Consider the following 16126-nt stretch of genomic DNA (forward strand, 5'->3'; position numbering starts at 1 on the left):
TGCCGTAGACGGTTGTGGAGGTCAGATCATTGGGTATATTTAAGGCAGAGGTTGATAGGTTCTTTTTTAGTCAATGCATGAAAGGTTGTGGGGAAAAGGCAGGAGAATGGTTTGATGTTCATCAGTCATGATGAAATGGCAGAACAGATTTGATGGGCCAAATAGCCTAATCCTGCATGTTCTCTTCTCACTGCTGCTATCAGGAAGGTGGTACAGGAACCTTAGGACCAGCACCACCTGGTTCATGAATAGACACTACCCCTCAACCATTAGGCTTTTGAACTAGAGCGGATGACTTCATTCAACATCACTCGCCCCAATGCTGAACTGTTCCCACAACCTATGGGCTCTCTTTCAAGGACTCTTCATCTCATGTTATTGTTATTTATTGCTTTTTTTTTGTCTCTTTCAATTTGTATTTGCAGTTTGTTGTCTTTTGCACACTGTAGACTATTATTACCATTGTGTTGGCACATGGTCTAGTGATCTGAAGGTCACTGGTTCAAGCCTCAGCTGAGGCAGCGTGTTGTGTCTTTGAGCAAGGCACTTAACACATTGCTCTGCGACGATACCAGTGCCAAGTTGCTTGAGTCCTTGGACAACACCAATGGCACGAAGAGGGGAAGGCTTGCAGCTTGGGCAACTGCCGGTCTCCCACACCCCAGACTTGCACTCTGGAAACCTTCCAAGGCACAAATCCATGGTCTCACAAGACTAACAGATGCCTATCATGGTTACTGGATTTATTGAGTATGAAAATAAATCCCATGGTTCTACATGGTGACATTTATGTACCTTGATAATAAATTTACTTGGAACTATGACTATAGCAGCCTGTTTCTCCCTTTTCTCACTGTTACCATCAGGTAGGAGATACAGAAGCCTGAAGGCACACACTCAGCGATTCAGGAACAGCTTCTTCCCCTCGGCCGTCCGATTCCTAAATGAACATTGAACCCTTGATACCACATCACTTTTTAAAATAAAGAGTATGCTTGTTTTCTGCACATTTAAAATATATTCAATGTATGTATACTGTAATTGATTTACTTATTATTTATCTTCTCTTTTATGTATTGCATTGAACTGCTGCTGCTAGGTTAACAAATTTCACGTCACATGCCGGTGATAATAAACTTGATTCTGATTGTTTTACACTGTCCTCACAATTGTTAAGGCCCCTCACATTGGTAAATACAGGAGCAAAGTATTCATTAAGTACCTCCTCCAGCTCCAGGCACATACCTCACTCTAGTCGTCCTCCTGTTCTTCACATATGCGTAGAATGCCTTGGGTATTTTTCTAATTCTACAGATCATGCATTAAATTGAAGGTACTGTTCATAGCAGCAGATATTTCAAAGACTAGAAAAGACATTTATTTTGGGTCAAAGACACAATGGATTTTTTTTACCTCACTGAATGGAATCTCAAATTAACCAGCTGCAAGGATATACAAAAAAACAATTAACATCTTGAGGAAAAAAAAAGCAGATCAATGTGAACATTAATAGAACTGTTCTTCATTGATTACAAGGGGCCAGTTTTGACTTGATGGTTGAATGGCCTTCTCCAGAGCCATAGCTATTCCATTACACTATCAAAATTGCACAACTAACACTCACAAGGCTTCTTTTAATCCAGGAAAAATCAATCAAGAATTTGTGTGTTCCCACTGCAGGACATCCAGGGCCAATGGCTACACACAATTTATTCTTAAAATAATTGCTGCAACAAAAAGGAAATGTGGCATTTATTTCACCTGTATGTTTTAGAAAGATAGAACTTTATTTTTGATGTTGAATACATTCTGTCCAATATGCACAAATATATGTATGCCATCTTGAATGTCTGATATAAAGCTATACAGGTGTCTTCCACTTTACAAATGTTCACTTTACGTCACTTTGCTTTTACAAAAGACCTACATTAGTAATCTGTTTTCACATTACAAAGAGGATTTTCGCTTTTACGAAAACTTTTCCCATATAAATTAATGGTTCTTTGCTTTACGCTATTTTGGCTTAAGAAAGATTTCATAGGAACACTAACTTTGTAGGGGAGGGTGAGACACTGTACTGGCAATATCATGAACCATGTATCAAAGCAATTCTTGCAGCTTGAAGTTTCAGATATTGCCCTTTCTGCTCATCAATTCCATTTATTGGTTTAAAAAACTTTAAATTTATTGTGAAATTATGGAGATGGACTGTGCTGTTTTGCAAATACTTGCTCATTAGTACCAGTGATGCTCCTGAAGACCAGGAGGCTGATATCAGTCTGTTGTTTAAGGGTAGAAAGGACAAGCCGGGCAACTATAGGCTAGTTAGCCTAACATCGGGGGTGGGGGTGGGGGGGTGGAATTAGACTCACAGAAAAGTACAACACAGAAACAAGCCCTTCCATCCAGCTAGCCTATGCTAACCATTTAACCCACCCATTCCCAATTCAGGAAGAAATTCTGATAGAAAGCATCTACCAGCATTTGGATAGAAAGTCTGATGAGTCAGCATGGCTTTCTGGGTGGAATTTTGTTCTCGATTAATTTTTTAGATTTTTTTTTGAAGACGTAACCAAAAGTGTGAATGAGGGCAAGACAATGGATTCAAGATTAGTTGAGAGGTGGGTGGTGACTGAAGGTTACTTCTCAGAGTAGAGGTTGGTGAGCTGTGGTGGGTTGCAGGGGCCAGTGTTGGAACTGCTGTTATTTATTATTTATGGAAATGATTCTGGATGTAAATGCACAAGGCTCAATCAGTAAATTTGCACATTATACAAAATTAGGAAGATTTGTTGACAATGAAGGTTATCACAGAATACAAGGTGATCTTGATCAATTAGGGAGGTAGACTGAGAAGTAGCAATTGGATGTTAACAGAGGTATCAGAAGTGGAAAGTCTGAGCCATTTCAAATTCCTGGGTGTCAATATCTCAGAGGATCTATTCTGTACCAACATATCAATGCAGCTATTGCGAAGGTACAACAGCAGCTACATTTTGTTAGGAGGAGTTTGAGATTTGGTATGTCACCAAAGACACTTGCAAATTTCTACCAGATGTACTGCAGAGAGCATTCTAACTAGCTACATTACTGTCTGGTGATCAAAATAAGCTGCAGAGTTATAAACTTAAAGCTGCAGAGTAATAAGTCATGGGCACTAGCTGCTATAGTATCAAGGACATCTTCAAGGGGAAATGCTTCAAAGGATCCATCATTGTGCCGATGATGTTACTATTAAAGTTGAAAGGCTGGCCAAATTATGCTCCAAGGTGTAACCACATTTAGAGATTAGACAGAATCCAGATCATTTTTAAATTCACGCTTGAGTGCCTCCTTTGGATAGAAGTGCTAGAGAAATTTTAAAATATATGTTATATACAAAATGTTAACACTGTTCTTTAAGTTATCTGAAGTATCTAAGTACTATTCATTGTGTTACACAAAACACACATTATATAAGTTAATGCTAAATCAATTTTTTATTTAGTTATAAACTACAGAAATTTATTAAATTAGAGAACAGCTATGATTCACCATTTAATGGAAAATCTTTAAAAATTGAAATTCAACCCCTAATTGTACATGCGTTGGAATCACATCTGGAATTTCCAGTTGGCGGACAATTTCCCTCCATGGCGCTCTGACATATTGGGAAATCATGTATGTGGCAAGTTACAGCAGCGGTTTGTCTTTGTCTTTTGCCGGGTGAGTTTTTTTTAAAAATAAGAGATCACCAGCTCTTAATCCAGCAGGATGGAAAGCGTGCAAGAGAGCCGGCCAGATTTGAACTCGGGACCTCTCGCCCCACAGTTCAGCGCTAATGCCACTACGTCACCATCCAGGCAAATTGTACATTACCACATGGCAAATATGTCTCAGGGACAGGACACAATCATAGCTGAATTTAAAGTATTCCAGCTTCTTGGAACCAAACATTCAGAACCGAGCAGTGCTTGCCTCTTTCACAAACTCAGGATTATGACAAGTTCATAGTTAAATGATGAATATTTAAAACATAAAATATTTAATCCAGACTAAAAGCAAGATAAAGCAAGCATTTATTCAAATATTCTTCCAGAAATTAAAAAATCTGTTCCAATTTTATTCCATCTGGAGCAAACCAAACAGAATAACTGATACTGCTATTAAAACACTATCACATACTCTCCTTCTCTCATACACCAACAGATAAAAGGACACAAGAAAATAGGATAGAAAGAATTATGCACCTGACTAGATACGATTTGAACAAGTCAGTACACCGATTAGCTTTCTTGGAATGATCAAGTAGACATATTAAGAACATATTTACAGAACAGGCTTTAGTTAATTTATTCCAAATCTTCAGGGACTGAAGGATATCCAGTGAAGAAGCTGGTGGTACAGTTTGACAGTGTTTTCTTTTTCTTTTTGTTAAATGTATTCTTCAAGTCTTCATTCTCCTTCAGTGGTTTACGAATTAGCTTCAGCTTTGTTTGCCCAAGGTCAGTGATGTCAGTTAGAACCTGAAAGAACAAAAAGAGTTCTAATTAGCAACAACTTCGTGCTTCCTCTACCAAATGATTTTCTGATGAATTTTCAATATTTGTACTTCCCAATGATATGTGGAAAATCTAGCTGGATTCATTTCTGTCACAAACAATGCTCTCATTTCGATGTGGATCATGAGACCACATCTTAGAGATCTCTTCACTACTAGTGTATGACATCAGCACTTAATTTACTCAGAAATTTGTATGTTCCCTACATTTAAATTCCTTTTAATTTTCCTAAAAATGTATAATGTACTGTACTTTGCATCAATCTTTCTATACTCAAGTCAATCAAACCAATAATAGGATGGGCATTCAAAGAACATTAAATATAATGTTTCATCAGTATTTTAAATTTTTTTCTTGTTACAAATGATACAAGATTCCAGTAAACAAAGTAATAGCCTTACCTTATCAGCAGAGCTGACACTGAGTGGCTCAAAGAAGCGAGACTCCGATTCAGTGGGATCATCCAGTTTAATAGATCCCTCAAAATCATTTTCATCAAACACATCTTGTTGCTATAAAGATGAGTAGAAAAAGTTTGGATAGCAGAGTAAAAGAGACAAGGTAGAAGACTCAAAGCACTGAAACCAAGTTGAAAATGTTTCTGCTTGGCAGGACGTCATTGTGAACTTTTAAAAAAATTCAGATACAACAACTGATCCCAAATCTTCATGTTAAGCATTCTGATCCAGGATATTATTTCCTATACTTTATCACCTACAGTAAATGATCAGGCATCAACTCTGCAGCACAGGATAATACATGGATGTATTATCCTGCCTGGTTAGTGCATCTTTAATAAATGCTTGTGTTGCTCATTCTACAGAAGTTTAAGTGATCTGCACTCTCTTTTCCTACATAGTTGAATTACGTTTGCCACCTTTTAATCTGTGTGAACCTTTCTCAGATCTGTGCAAGTTTAAAGATGGTAATGAGTATATCCACCATCTCCATGGCGGTATCATTCAAAACCCTAGAATGGAGTTCATCAGGTCTTGGGAACATATCACCTTTAGTCTTGGTAATTCCTTTATTAAGAATTTTGCTAATACTAACTGGTTTGTGCTTTTACTCCCCTGCTATCCAGACCCAAAGTCCTCCACTATATCTTTCTATATCTTGTACTGTAAAGACAAAACATTGGTTTAATTTTTAGCCATTTCCTTACTCCCCAAGTTTTGCTTTACATCTGTATGAGAATCTTGTTAACTTCAGCCTTTTCAAAAAGGACGATGCTTCTATAGATGTCTGTGTTTCTCAGCAGCCTACCCTTTTATTCTACTTTCCCTATGCTTAAAGATTTGCATCAAAATTGATTAATTGTCTAGGGAATCATTCAATAGTCTTATAAAAGTAGAGTACAGGCTGCTTGAGTTTGGTCCAACTTTCTGGCATTCTGAATGTCGTGCCCAATTTGGGTGGGGGAGGTGGAGAGCCAGAGAATTGAATCTTCAGGCCTACAAAGTGTTAATAATCTAGAGGGCTGTCATTGTTGGATACAACTGAACACTGACCAATAAGTGGCACCAAAATGTCCATCCAAGTGACATCCTACTTCAAAGATGTCATCTCAAACCAAAGGAGAACCAAATAAGTCCAAGACAAGGTAGGTATCCTAGATGGAAAACACAGATCTGTACCACAAACTGTAGATATCAGACCAGATAGAATAAACAGTGTATGCAGTGAATCCTTATAATTATCCTTAAACTACCTGCCACTTCCATTCAATCATTACTTTTGACTACACAATAGGCTTATAATTCCCAATGTGAGGTAATATCCTCTGCATAGAAATTGGATGAAAGGGTGGACACTTAGTCCAAAGATCATAATCTAAAGCTCAAGTCTGCAGACTCACTTCTTTGCTGAAGTTATTCAGACTTTGTACAAATTCAGATATCTCTGTACAGATTCAAGAAAATACTCTAGAATTCAATTGTAGTAAAGCAAATAACTAGCTGAAATAGAATTTGTACTAGCAGCAATCATGGATAAATGTACTTTATTTTTGGTGCGTGGGGTACCGTGAACTACTGAATCCTAATGATATGGCATTTTGCATTGTGAAAATTTGTGCTCTATTTACTTTGATACAGGAATGTAGAAATTTCTCCTCGTCATATAGATCAATGGCACACACCCATAAACAGGGAAAACTCAAACCTTCACCCTTCTACTAAGCTGATTAATGTGGTTTTAGGAACATCAGCACATGGGAACCGAGTTTGGGGAAAGAAACCCAATGCTGAAGGTGTGTTTTCTTACCATATTAAGACGATTGTGACACTGTTCAGTGAAGCACCTGCAGTGATCTCCACAATCCATTTTATTTTTCCTGCATTTGCATTGCCGGTTGGCACAGCGACCTTTGCAGGAACACTACAAAAGGGAAACCACAAGGAAAAGAAATTCAATTCAAGTAACATTCAGAGAATGAGAGTAGGTTATCTGATTTTAGTACAAAGTGGATGGTCAGTAGGAAAGGAGATGGCACACTGCTACTAATTAAAATGTGAGTTCTGTGAAACTGAGAGAAGTACTTCTTAATAGTTGGGCCAGTTTTATTCAATAAAGTTGCTAAAACAAAAAAAGTACTTTAAGGAAAGATTTAACAGTCAAAGGGGCAACTTGTTTTAAATTCAGAGGGTGCTACACACAGTGAATGAGATGCCAGGGAAGTGGATGAGACCAGTACAACATCAACCTTTAAAAGGAGGGGTATGCTGGTAGGAAACATTTGAGGTTTCTTGGTCAATGTAGACCAGTTGGGTTGAAGTGCCCATTTCTGTGCGAAATGACTATGCAGACCATGAAAGTGGAAATGATCCATTATTTGAAAATGAGCAACATGGTTCACTCAGACAGATCAGCAGTCAAGGCTTTGGTTTTGATTAAAAGCAGATACCTGAACCATTCACAGATTAAGGGTAATTGGTACAATCTTTTCAGAATGAACTCTTCAGTTCTGATAAGCTGAGGCAAAATATTTCTCAGTTTAAGGCAACTTTACTGTTTTTAAAATGACACCACATTTTAAGATAGGACACTATGCAATTATATATAAAAAAGTAACTTCTAATTTGCACTGACACGTCATGGTGACAAACCCTGAAAATTTATAATTAGACATACCCCAGAATTTGCTTTCTTATTTCCTTTGATTTTCTTAGGTATCCAATCATCATCATGATCCAGAGAATCATCGTCAGACTCAGAATCAGATAATAGCTCTTCTACAGTCAGACGTGGAGTCATCATGTTTGGTTTTGCAGACGTCTTCCTCTTGTTTTTTGGCTGCATAATTAAATACATTCATTAGAAAGAGCAACAAAAACAGCAGACAATTCAATTGTTCAGTGGCAAAGCAACCAGCATTTCCTCAAGTTAATACGTGTCACTATTTGATAAATATCCTTATTTCCCCTCACTAATTATAATCCATTTCAAAATTCAAAGTGCAACAGCTACTCGTGCGGTGAAGTAGTTGTTAAATAACTTTCTTAAGCAAGGTACAGCGACAAAAATTGATCATACATTTCCCATCTTCAAGCATGCAAAAAAAAAATCAAACCATACTATTCCATATATTTATATGGCACATTTATTCACAAGTATTACAATTACATTGAGCAAATTAATAAAATATTTCAATCATAGTGTTTATATAAAAAATCCAGATCACTAGACTGCATACACATTTTAAACATAGTACTCATTCACATCCCAAGAATACTTCAGACTTTCTAGTATTAACTACATGCATGTGTGAAACAAATTAGATAACCAAATTTGGCAAACTTATGAAGCAAATGCAGAACTCTGAATTAAGTGAATGAGATTATGGCAAGAAACAAAGTCCTGTGGGGGCATAATTTACATTTCATCTAATTTTCAATAATTTAGCCTTCAAACCCTTTTTCTATTAAATATGGATTATCTATTACCCAACTTCATGTTCCATACAAGATCATCTACTTGTAACATTAAGACAGTTTAATTCACAGTTGCTATGCAGTCTGTTGAGCATTTCCTCATTTCAAATTTCCAGTAACTGTTGTGGTCTGTACCTCAGATCTAGCCTGTCATTTTTATTTTGCTTTTCTTCTCTCCATCAGTAGAGACTAAAGAAAACAGTTAAGAATTTCAGAAGAGAGATTTCAAAAGCAAGGGGACATTCTGCATACTACAGTTCGCTTGGAGATACAGGTGTCCCCTCCTTTACAAAGGAGGAGCATTCCTATGAAACCCTTCTCAAGCCGAAATGGCGTAAAGCGAAGAACCATTAATTTATATGGGAAAAGTTTTCCTAAAAGCGAAAATCCTCTTTGTAATGCAAAAACAGGTTACTAATGTAGGTCTTTTGTAAAAGCGAGGTGGGGACCCCTGTATTGGATTATGCATAACAAGGGCCATTAAAGAAAGTCTTGGGTTTAAGTGGAGCGGTCGTTATGGAAACTGCCATTGTGTGAATAGGCCAGTGTTAGTGAGGAGGCTTCAGTGAGTGGAGTCTACACTATAGGCATTTTTGTTTAATTTTTCTTATTGTACAGTAAACTTATAGTAGAGATGTCAGGCAGGACAGTGGAATGATTCTTTCAGTACAGTTCACACTTTTAAACCAGCTTAAACCTTGCTTTCAACCAATATCTTGCACTTTATACTACATTGCCTGTATGAAAAGTGCTCTAAGTTATGACTGCCCCCATGGCAATTCCCCTCAACAAGTATAGTGACACAGCTGTCAGGTCTCTGGTACAGAGTCTGGCTCTGTAGCTCAGAAACAAAGGGCAGAAGAAGCGAGATGTAATGATGGGAGATTCATTGGTTTGGGAACAGACAGGAGGCTTTGAGAACAAGAACAAGATTCCCAGATGTATGTTACCACCAAATGCCAGGGACAGGGACACCTTGGATAAAGTCAAATTATTCTTAAATGGGAGCATGATCAGCCAGAGATAGTGTTCCAGATTAGCCCTGGTTAAAAAGGGTGATGAGGTTTGGCAAAGCAAGTCCTGAGACTTGGGTGCTAAGTTACAGGACAAGACCTCGAGAGCTGTGTTCTCAGGATTGCTACTAGCACTATATGCTAATGAGGCCAGTATTAGGAAAATCATACAGTTTAACATGTGGCAAATTAAATAGTGCAGGAGAGGTGGGCGGATATACTGTATATTAGTTGAATTGTGATATATTGGACTTAAGACATCGTAGCCATTAGTGATACTTGTTTGCAGGAGAGGTAAGGCAAGCAACTCAATGTTCCAATGTGATGGAAAGGAAGGACAGCATTACCAGTCAGAAAATGCCATGGCAATGTTCTGACAGGGCAGATGAGAGAGCTCATTGACTGAGGCTACATGGATGGAACTAGGAATAAGTAAGGGATTCTATTATAGACCATCCAACAGTCCACAGGATTTAGAGGACCAAACTTGTAGACAGATCACAGATTGTTGCAAGAAACACAAAGTAGTGATTGTATGCGATTTTAACTTTCCGCATATTGATTGGGACTCCCATACTATAAAAGCGCTGGATGGGAAAGACTGACAAATGTGCTTAAGAAAGTTCCCTTAATCAACAAGAGAAAGTGCATTACTAGATTCCCTAGCAGTGAATGAGACAAGGCAGGTGGCATAATTTTGTGCAAGGGAAAACTTTGCATCTCGTCATCATAATGCCATGAGATTCTAGATCGATCTGGTTCTCAGATGAAGATTCAAAATCAGAGGCAAATTTTGATGGTATCAGAAAGGAACTGGCAAGTACAGATTAGAACAGGTTATTTTCTGGCAAAAGTGCACTTGATAGAAGCCTTCAAAAGTGAAAATTTGAGGGTACAGAATAAAAGGATACAGGTTTAGGGAACCTTGAAGTTCTAAAGAGAGGCCCTGGTTAAGAAAAAGGAGGTGTATAGCAGGGTATAGGTAGGCAGGAACAAATGAGGTATTTGAGTAAAAGAAATGCAAGAAAACACTTGAGGAAATCAGGAAGGCTAAAAGAATACATGAGGTTGCTCTAGCAGACAAGGTGAAGAAGAATCCTAAAGGCTTTTGCAGATATATTAAGAACAAAATGACAGCAAGGGACAAAATTGGTCCTGTGGAAGATCAGAATGATAATCTATGTGTGGTGCCAGAAGAGACGGAGAAGATCTTAAATTGATTTTTTGCATCTGTAATTACTCAGGAGACAGACGAAGTCTATAGAAGTAAGGCAACACAGCCATGAGGTTGAGGACCCTATACAGTTTACAGAGGGTGTGTTTGCTGTGTTGAGGCAAATTATGGGGGATAAATCTCCAGGATCTGACACCGTGTTCCCTCAGACCTCATGGGAGGCTAGTAAAGAAATTGCAGGGGCCCCAACAGAAATACTTAAAACTTCCTTAGCTATGGGTAAGATGCTGGAGGATGCCAACGACGTACGTTAGTGACATTAAACCTGATTCTGATAGGCCTTCCTACCAGCAGTACCCAAACCATTATACCTATTTTGAGTGAACAGTCACAGAGGTACTCTATGAGCCTTTTCCATTTTCCTCTACCGAAAGTCACCCTGCATTTGCCTCCTTCAACTTTGGTGTGACTGCTTCTCTGTATCACCTCTAATTCCTGAATGAACCAAAGGTCATAGAGCTGCAGTTCCCTGACACTGCATGTAAGGAGCTACATTTAAATACGTTCTTGCAGACGTAGCAATCAGAAATCTCCCAAATTTTGCATAAGGAGCACAACACTGGCTTGGTATCCCTTCTCACTTTGCTAGCCAGATACAAATAGAAAAGAAAAACCTGACAGAAACATAAAACCTAGCCGTCTCCTCTCCTTGCCAAAGCCTCTAGCTCCCCACTCTAACCTTGGCCTTTACCAGTTATTAGAAAGCATTCTTCTTTCTGGAAGAAAGTGTTAACTCAAGTCCTTGTTCCACCCCACACATTCCTTTCGTTCTTTTCAGCTTCCCCCTCTTAACCTTTATCATGTTGTCATTTGTCCAATTCCTGTAGGGTCTTTGACGCCCAAAAAACCAATTGATTCTTTCCACAAATGCCATGCTATTGAGGTTATATTTAGCATAGTCTGCATTTATTTTCATTGATCTCCCATTTACCCCAAATCTACCAGTCATTTTAGTTATAGACAATCTCAGTTTTATAATTAACAGATGTATCAAATGCCCTTTGGAGGAGAGCTCTAAGTCTCATTTCCTTTTAAGCAGAAACATTTCTCAATTATAATGCTCAAAAATATATACAGTCGGGCATCCTTATCCTCAAATCGAGAAAACCTGGAAGTGCTCTTCCAGCACTTGTTGTTTAAGCATGTACAGACTTCTTTTTCTTGTCATTATTCCCTAAACAATGCAGTATAGTGACTATTTTACATAGGATTTACATTGTATTAGGTATTATAAGTAAGCTAGAGACGATTTAAAGTATATAGGAGGATGTGCGTGGGTTATCGTGAATTGGGATTGAAAAAAATTGGAAGTTCTCTTACTAAGTCAGAGCAGGTACATCTGGTATTATTTAGCGTCAAATGTTTATCTTAGTATATATTTTACCTTTCTAAGCATATAAAACACTTGAGAACGTATGTTTCAGTGCCAGGAACATGTCGGGTTGATGTGGAGGATCAAAAACTCAAAACCCCAAAACCCAGTAATTAAACCACTGCGTTGCTTAGTAATAATTGTAGCTTTCATCAGGGCAGGGCCTTTCACACTTTATCCTTTAAAATTGTTCTGATCATTAACTGACGCAGCCTAACGCTTTTACAATGACCAATGGCGTTTCACCTCTTTCCAATCGCTTTATTATTTCCACTTTATTTTCAGTCGTGATCGTGAACAGAAACACAGCGGATTCAGAGCTCCGGTGCTGGATCCTAAAGTCCACTGCACTGAGACAGGTTGGATGAGGGACTTGAGCATCTACATTTTTTGGTATCCGTGAGGGGTCCCAGAACCAATCCCTTGCAGATAAGGAGGGCAGACTGTATCTATTTTTTTTAAATAAATGGCACCACCAGCCAGAAATAGTTTGTTCTTATTCATCTTACTAGTTCTTTACAGAGGAACTAGATGCAAAGTCATACAGTAAGGAAATAGGCCCTGCAGTCCAAATGGTCCATGCAAACCAAGTTTCTATCTGAGCTTGTCCCATTTTCTTGCATTTAGCCCATATCCCTCTCAGACTCTCTTATCCATGTGCCTATCCAATTTCCTTTAAGTTTTTTACTGCACCTGCCTCAACCACTTCTTCTGGCAGCTCATTCTATATACTGACCACACTTTGGGTGGGTTTGTTCACTCACCAAATGCAAGATAGGACATCTGATTGAGAAACTATGCTATAACAACTCCTCCCTCAACATCAGTAAAACTAAAGAGCTGAATGTGGACTTCAGGAAGGTGAAGGTGGCTGATCTTACTTCAGACAGAAAAATAATGGCAGTTGAGAGTCAGCAGCTTTTAACTGTTGTGTATTAACTCATTATATGAGCTGTTGTGGGTCCAGTATATAAATAAAATCACAAGCTTGCCAGCATCTTTACACTTTAGAAAGTAAAGGCCCTTTGGAATATCACCCAAGTCTGTCTCCAGCAAACTTCTAAAATTGTATGGTTGAAAGTGTTCTAACTGGCTGCGTCATGGTCTGGTATGGCAATTCAAGTGTTCAGGAATGCAAGAAACTCTATCCAATACATCATGGGCACATCCCTTCCTGCAATCATAGGTGACACTGCCTCAAGAAAGCAACATCCAAAGATCCCCACAATCCAGCCCATGCCATTTTTTCACAGCAACAGTTGGGCAAAGAGATATAGAGGTCCAAAGTCCCACACCACTAGGTTCAAGAACAGTTGCTTCCCTTCAACCATTCAGGTCTTGAACCAACCACAACTCTAACCAATAGTGCTTCGTAAGACTAAAATAAGACTTTTGCACTAAATTATGCTGCTGTGCCTGTGATGTTGCTGCAAGCATTTTCCCTCATTGCACCTGTGTATACATGTACTTGTCTATATAACAATAATATTGACTATGACTTTAGATCTTGTAGGGCACTCTGACCTTTAGCAGAGGGACCATGGTGGTGGGCGTCCAAGTCTTCACCCAGAAGACAAGCTTTTTCCAAATATAGCTCAACACACGGGCACTAATTCACTAGCTCACACAATTCATTACGATCAGCCCGTTTGACCCAATGCTAAATTTCATCTGTCTGATATTAATATGGATAACTCAGATATTCCAAACTGGCTACGTACCACTGCCATAATTCCCTTCAGGTTTCAGACTTTGGTTCTGAAGTTTACTACAGACCATTGTACTAATCTATTCACAGATCAGTGGCCTGGTTCCCCACTTAGAACACCAACTCCCAAGTCATCTCACTATAGACTTTCCAAAATAAACACCGCAGAATATAATGTTATAGATCTTTAAATTGGTGGTGGCAATTTTACTTCTGTTCAAACACATCAATTGCTTTTTGGGTCATGAGAGGGCAGCTTATGTCAAACATGTTAATGGACACAGAGTCCCATTGAGCGTAGACTGGACAAGGACACCTTATTCCAGTCCTGAAATTAGTAAATCAGATCAGTGTTTAAAATAATCCTGTAATTCTAGATTACAACTTCTGAAGTTTTAAAATTCCACATTAATTGAATTTGAATTCCTCGGATGCCGCAGGAGGATTTTATCTCATCTTGTTGATCCATTGTTCCATTTAACAATTAATCCATTACTTTAACATTTGCACAAGTTTCTCAAATTTTTTTTTTTAGAAACATAGAAAACCTACAGCACAATACAGGCCCTTCAGCCAACAAAGTTGTGCAGAACATGTCCCTACCTTAGAAATTACTAGGCTTACCCACAGCCCTCTATTTTTCTAAGCTCCATGTACCTATCCAAAAGTCTCTTAAAAGACCCTATTGTATCCGTCTCCACCACAGTTGCTGGCACCCCATTCCACACACTCACCACTCTGAATAAAAAAACTTACCCCTAACATCTCTGTACCTACTCCCCAGCACCTTAAACCCGTGCCCTCTTGTGGCAACCATTTCAGCCCTCAGAAAAAGCCTCTGACTATCCACGTGAACAATGCTTCTCATCATCTTGTACATCTCTATCAGGTCACCTCTCATCCTCCGTTGCTCCAAGGAGAAAATGCTGAGTTCACTCAACCTATTCTCATAAGGCATGCTCCCCAATCCAGGCAACATCCTTGTAAATCTCCTCTGCACCCTTTCTATGGCATCCATATCCTTCCTGTAGTGAGGCAACCAGAACCGAGCACAGTACTCCAAGTACTCTCGACTCCGAAATTCAATTCCACGATTGATGAAGGCCAATACACCATACGCCTTCTTGACCACCGAGTCAACCTGTGCAGCTGCTTCGAGTGTCCTATGGACACGGACCCAAGATCCCTCTGATCCTCCACACTGCCAAGAGTCTTACCATTAATGCTATATCTTGCCATCATATTTGACCTACCAAAATGAACCACTTCACACTTATCTGGGTTGATCGCCATCTGCCACTTCTCAGCCCCATTCTGCATCTTATCAATGTCCTGCTGTAACCTCAGAGCCCTCCACACTATCCATAACACCTCCAATCTTTGGGTCATCAGCAAGCTTACTAACCCATCTCTCCACTTGTTCATCCAGGTCATTTATAAAAATCACAAAGAGTAAGGGTCCCAGAACAGATCCCTGAGGCAATCCACTGGTGACCGACCTCCATGCAAAATATAACCCATCTACAACCACTCTTTGCCTTCTTTGGGCAAGCCAGTTCTAGATCCACAAAGCAATGTCCCCTTGGATCCCATGCCTCCTTACTTCCTCAATAAACCTTGCATGGGTTACCTTATCAAATGTCTTGCTGAAATCCATATACACTACATCTACTGCTCTTCATCAATGTGTTTAGTCACATCTTCAAAAAATTCAATCAGGCTCGTAAGGCACGACCTGCCCTTGATAAAGCCATGCTGACTATTCTTGAAAATATTATACCTCTCCAAATGTTCAAAAATCCTGCCTCTCAAGATCTTCTCCATTAACTTATCAACCACTGAAGTAAGACTCACTGGTCTATAATTTCCTGGGCTAACTCTACTCCCTTTCTTGAACAAAGGAACAACATTTGCAACTCTACAATTCTCCGGAACCTCTCCCGTCCCCATTGATGATGTAAAGATCATCACCAGAGGCTCAGAAATCTCCTCCCTCGCTTCCCACAGTAGCCTGGGGTACTCTCATCCAGTCCCGGCGACTTATCCAACTTGATGCTTTCCAAAAGCTCCAGCACGTCCTCTTTAAGATCTTCATGCTCAAACTTTTCAGTCTGCTGCAAGTCATCACTACTAACACCAAGATCCTCTTCCACAGTGAATACTGAAGCAAAGTATTCATTAAGTACCTCTGCTATTTCCTCCAGTTCCATACACACTTTCCCACTGTCACACTTGATAGGTCCTATTCTTTCATGTCTTATCCTCCTGCTCTTCACATACTTGTAGAATGCCTTGGGGTTTTCCTTAATCCTACCCACCAAGGCCT

At 39.1% G+C, this 16126-nt stretch overlaps 1 protein-coding gene across 3 annotated transcripts in view; it reads right to left on the reverse strand.

The window, feature by feature from the left end:
* Positions 1–1842: 1842 nt before the first annotated feature.
* The window catches only part of kif4 (kinesin family member 4), a 62903-nt gene continuing 48619 nt past the window's right edge, over positions 1843–16126 (reverse strand). For all 3 annotated transcript variants that reach the window (XM_059977041.1, XM_059977042.1, XM_059977040.1), the window contains exons 28-31: positions 7674–7835; positions 6807–6920; positions 4943–5053; positions 1843–4505 (exon numbers count right to left, since the gene is read on the reverse strand). In XM_059977041.1, coding sequence (XP_059833024.1) covers positions 4332–4505; positions 4943–5053; positions 6807–6920; positions 7674–7835 — 561 coding nt within the window. In that variant the 3' untranslated portion in view covers positions 1843–4331. The remainder of the gene's footprint in view (positions 4506–4942; positions 5054–6806; positions 6921–7673; positions 7836–16126) is intronic.

Source organism: Hypanus sabinus, chromosome 8 (genome assembly GCF_030144855.1).
Source record: "Hypanus sabinus isolate sHypSab1 chromosome 8, sHypSab1.hap1, whole genome shotgun sequence".
In the NCBI taxonomy this organism is placed as follows: Eukaryota; Metazoa; Chordata; class Chondrichthyes; order Myliobatiformes; family Dasyatidae; genus Hypanus; species Hypanus sabinus.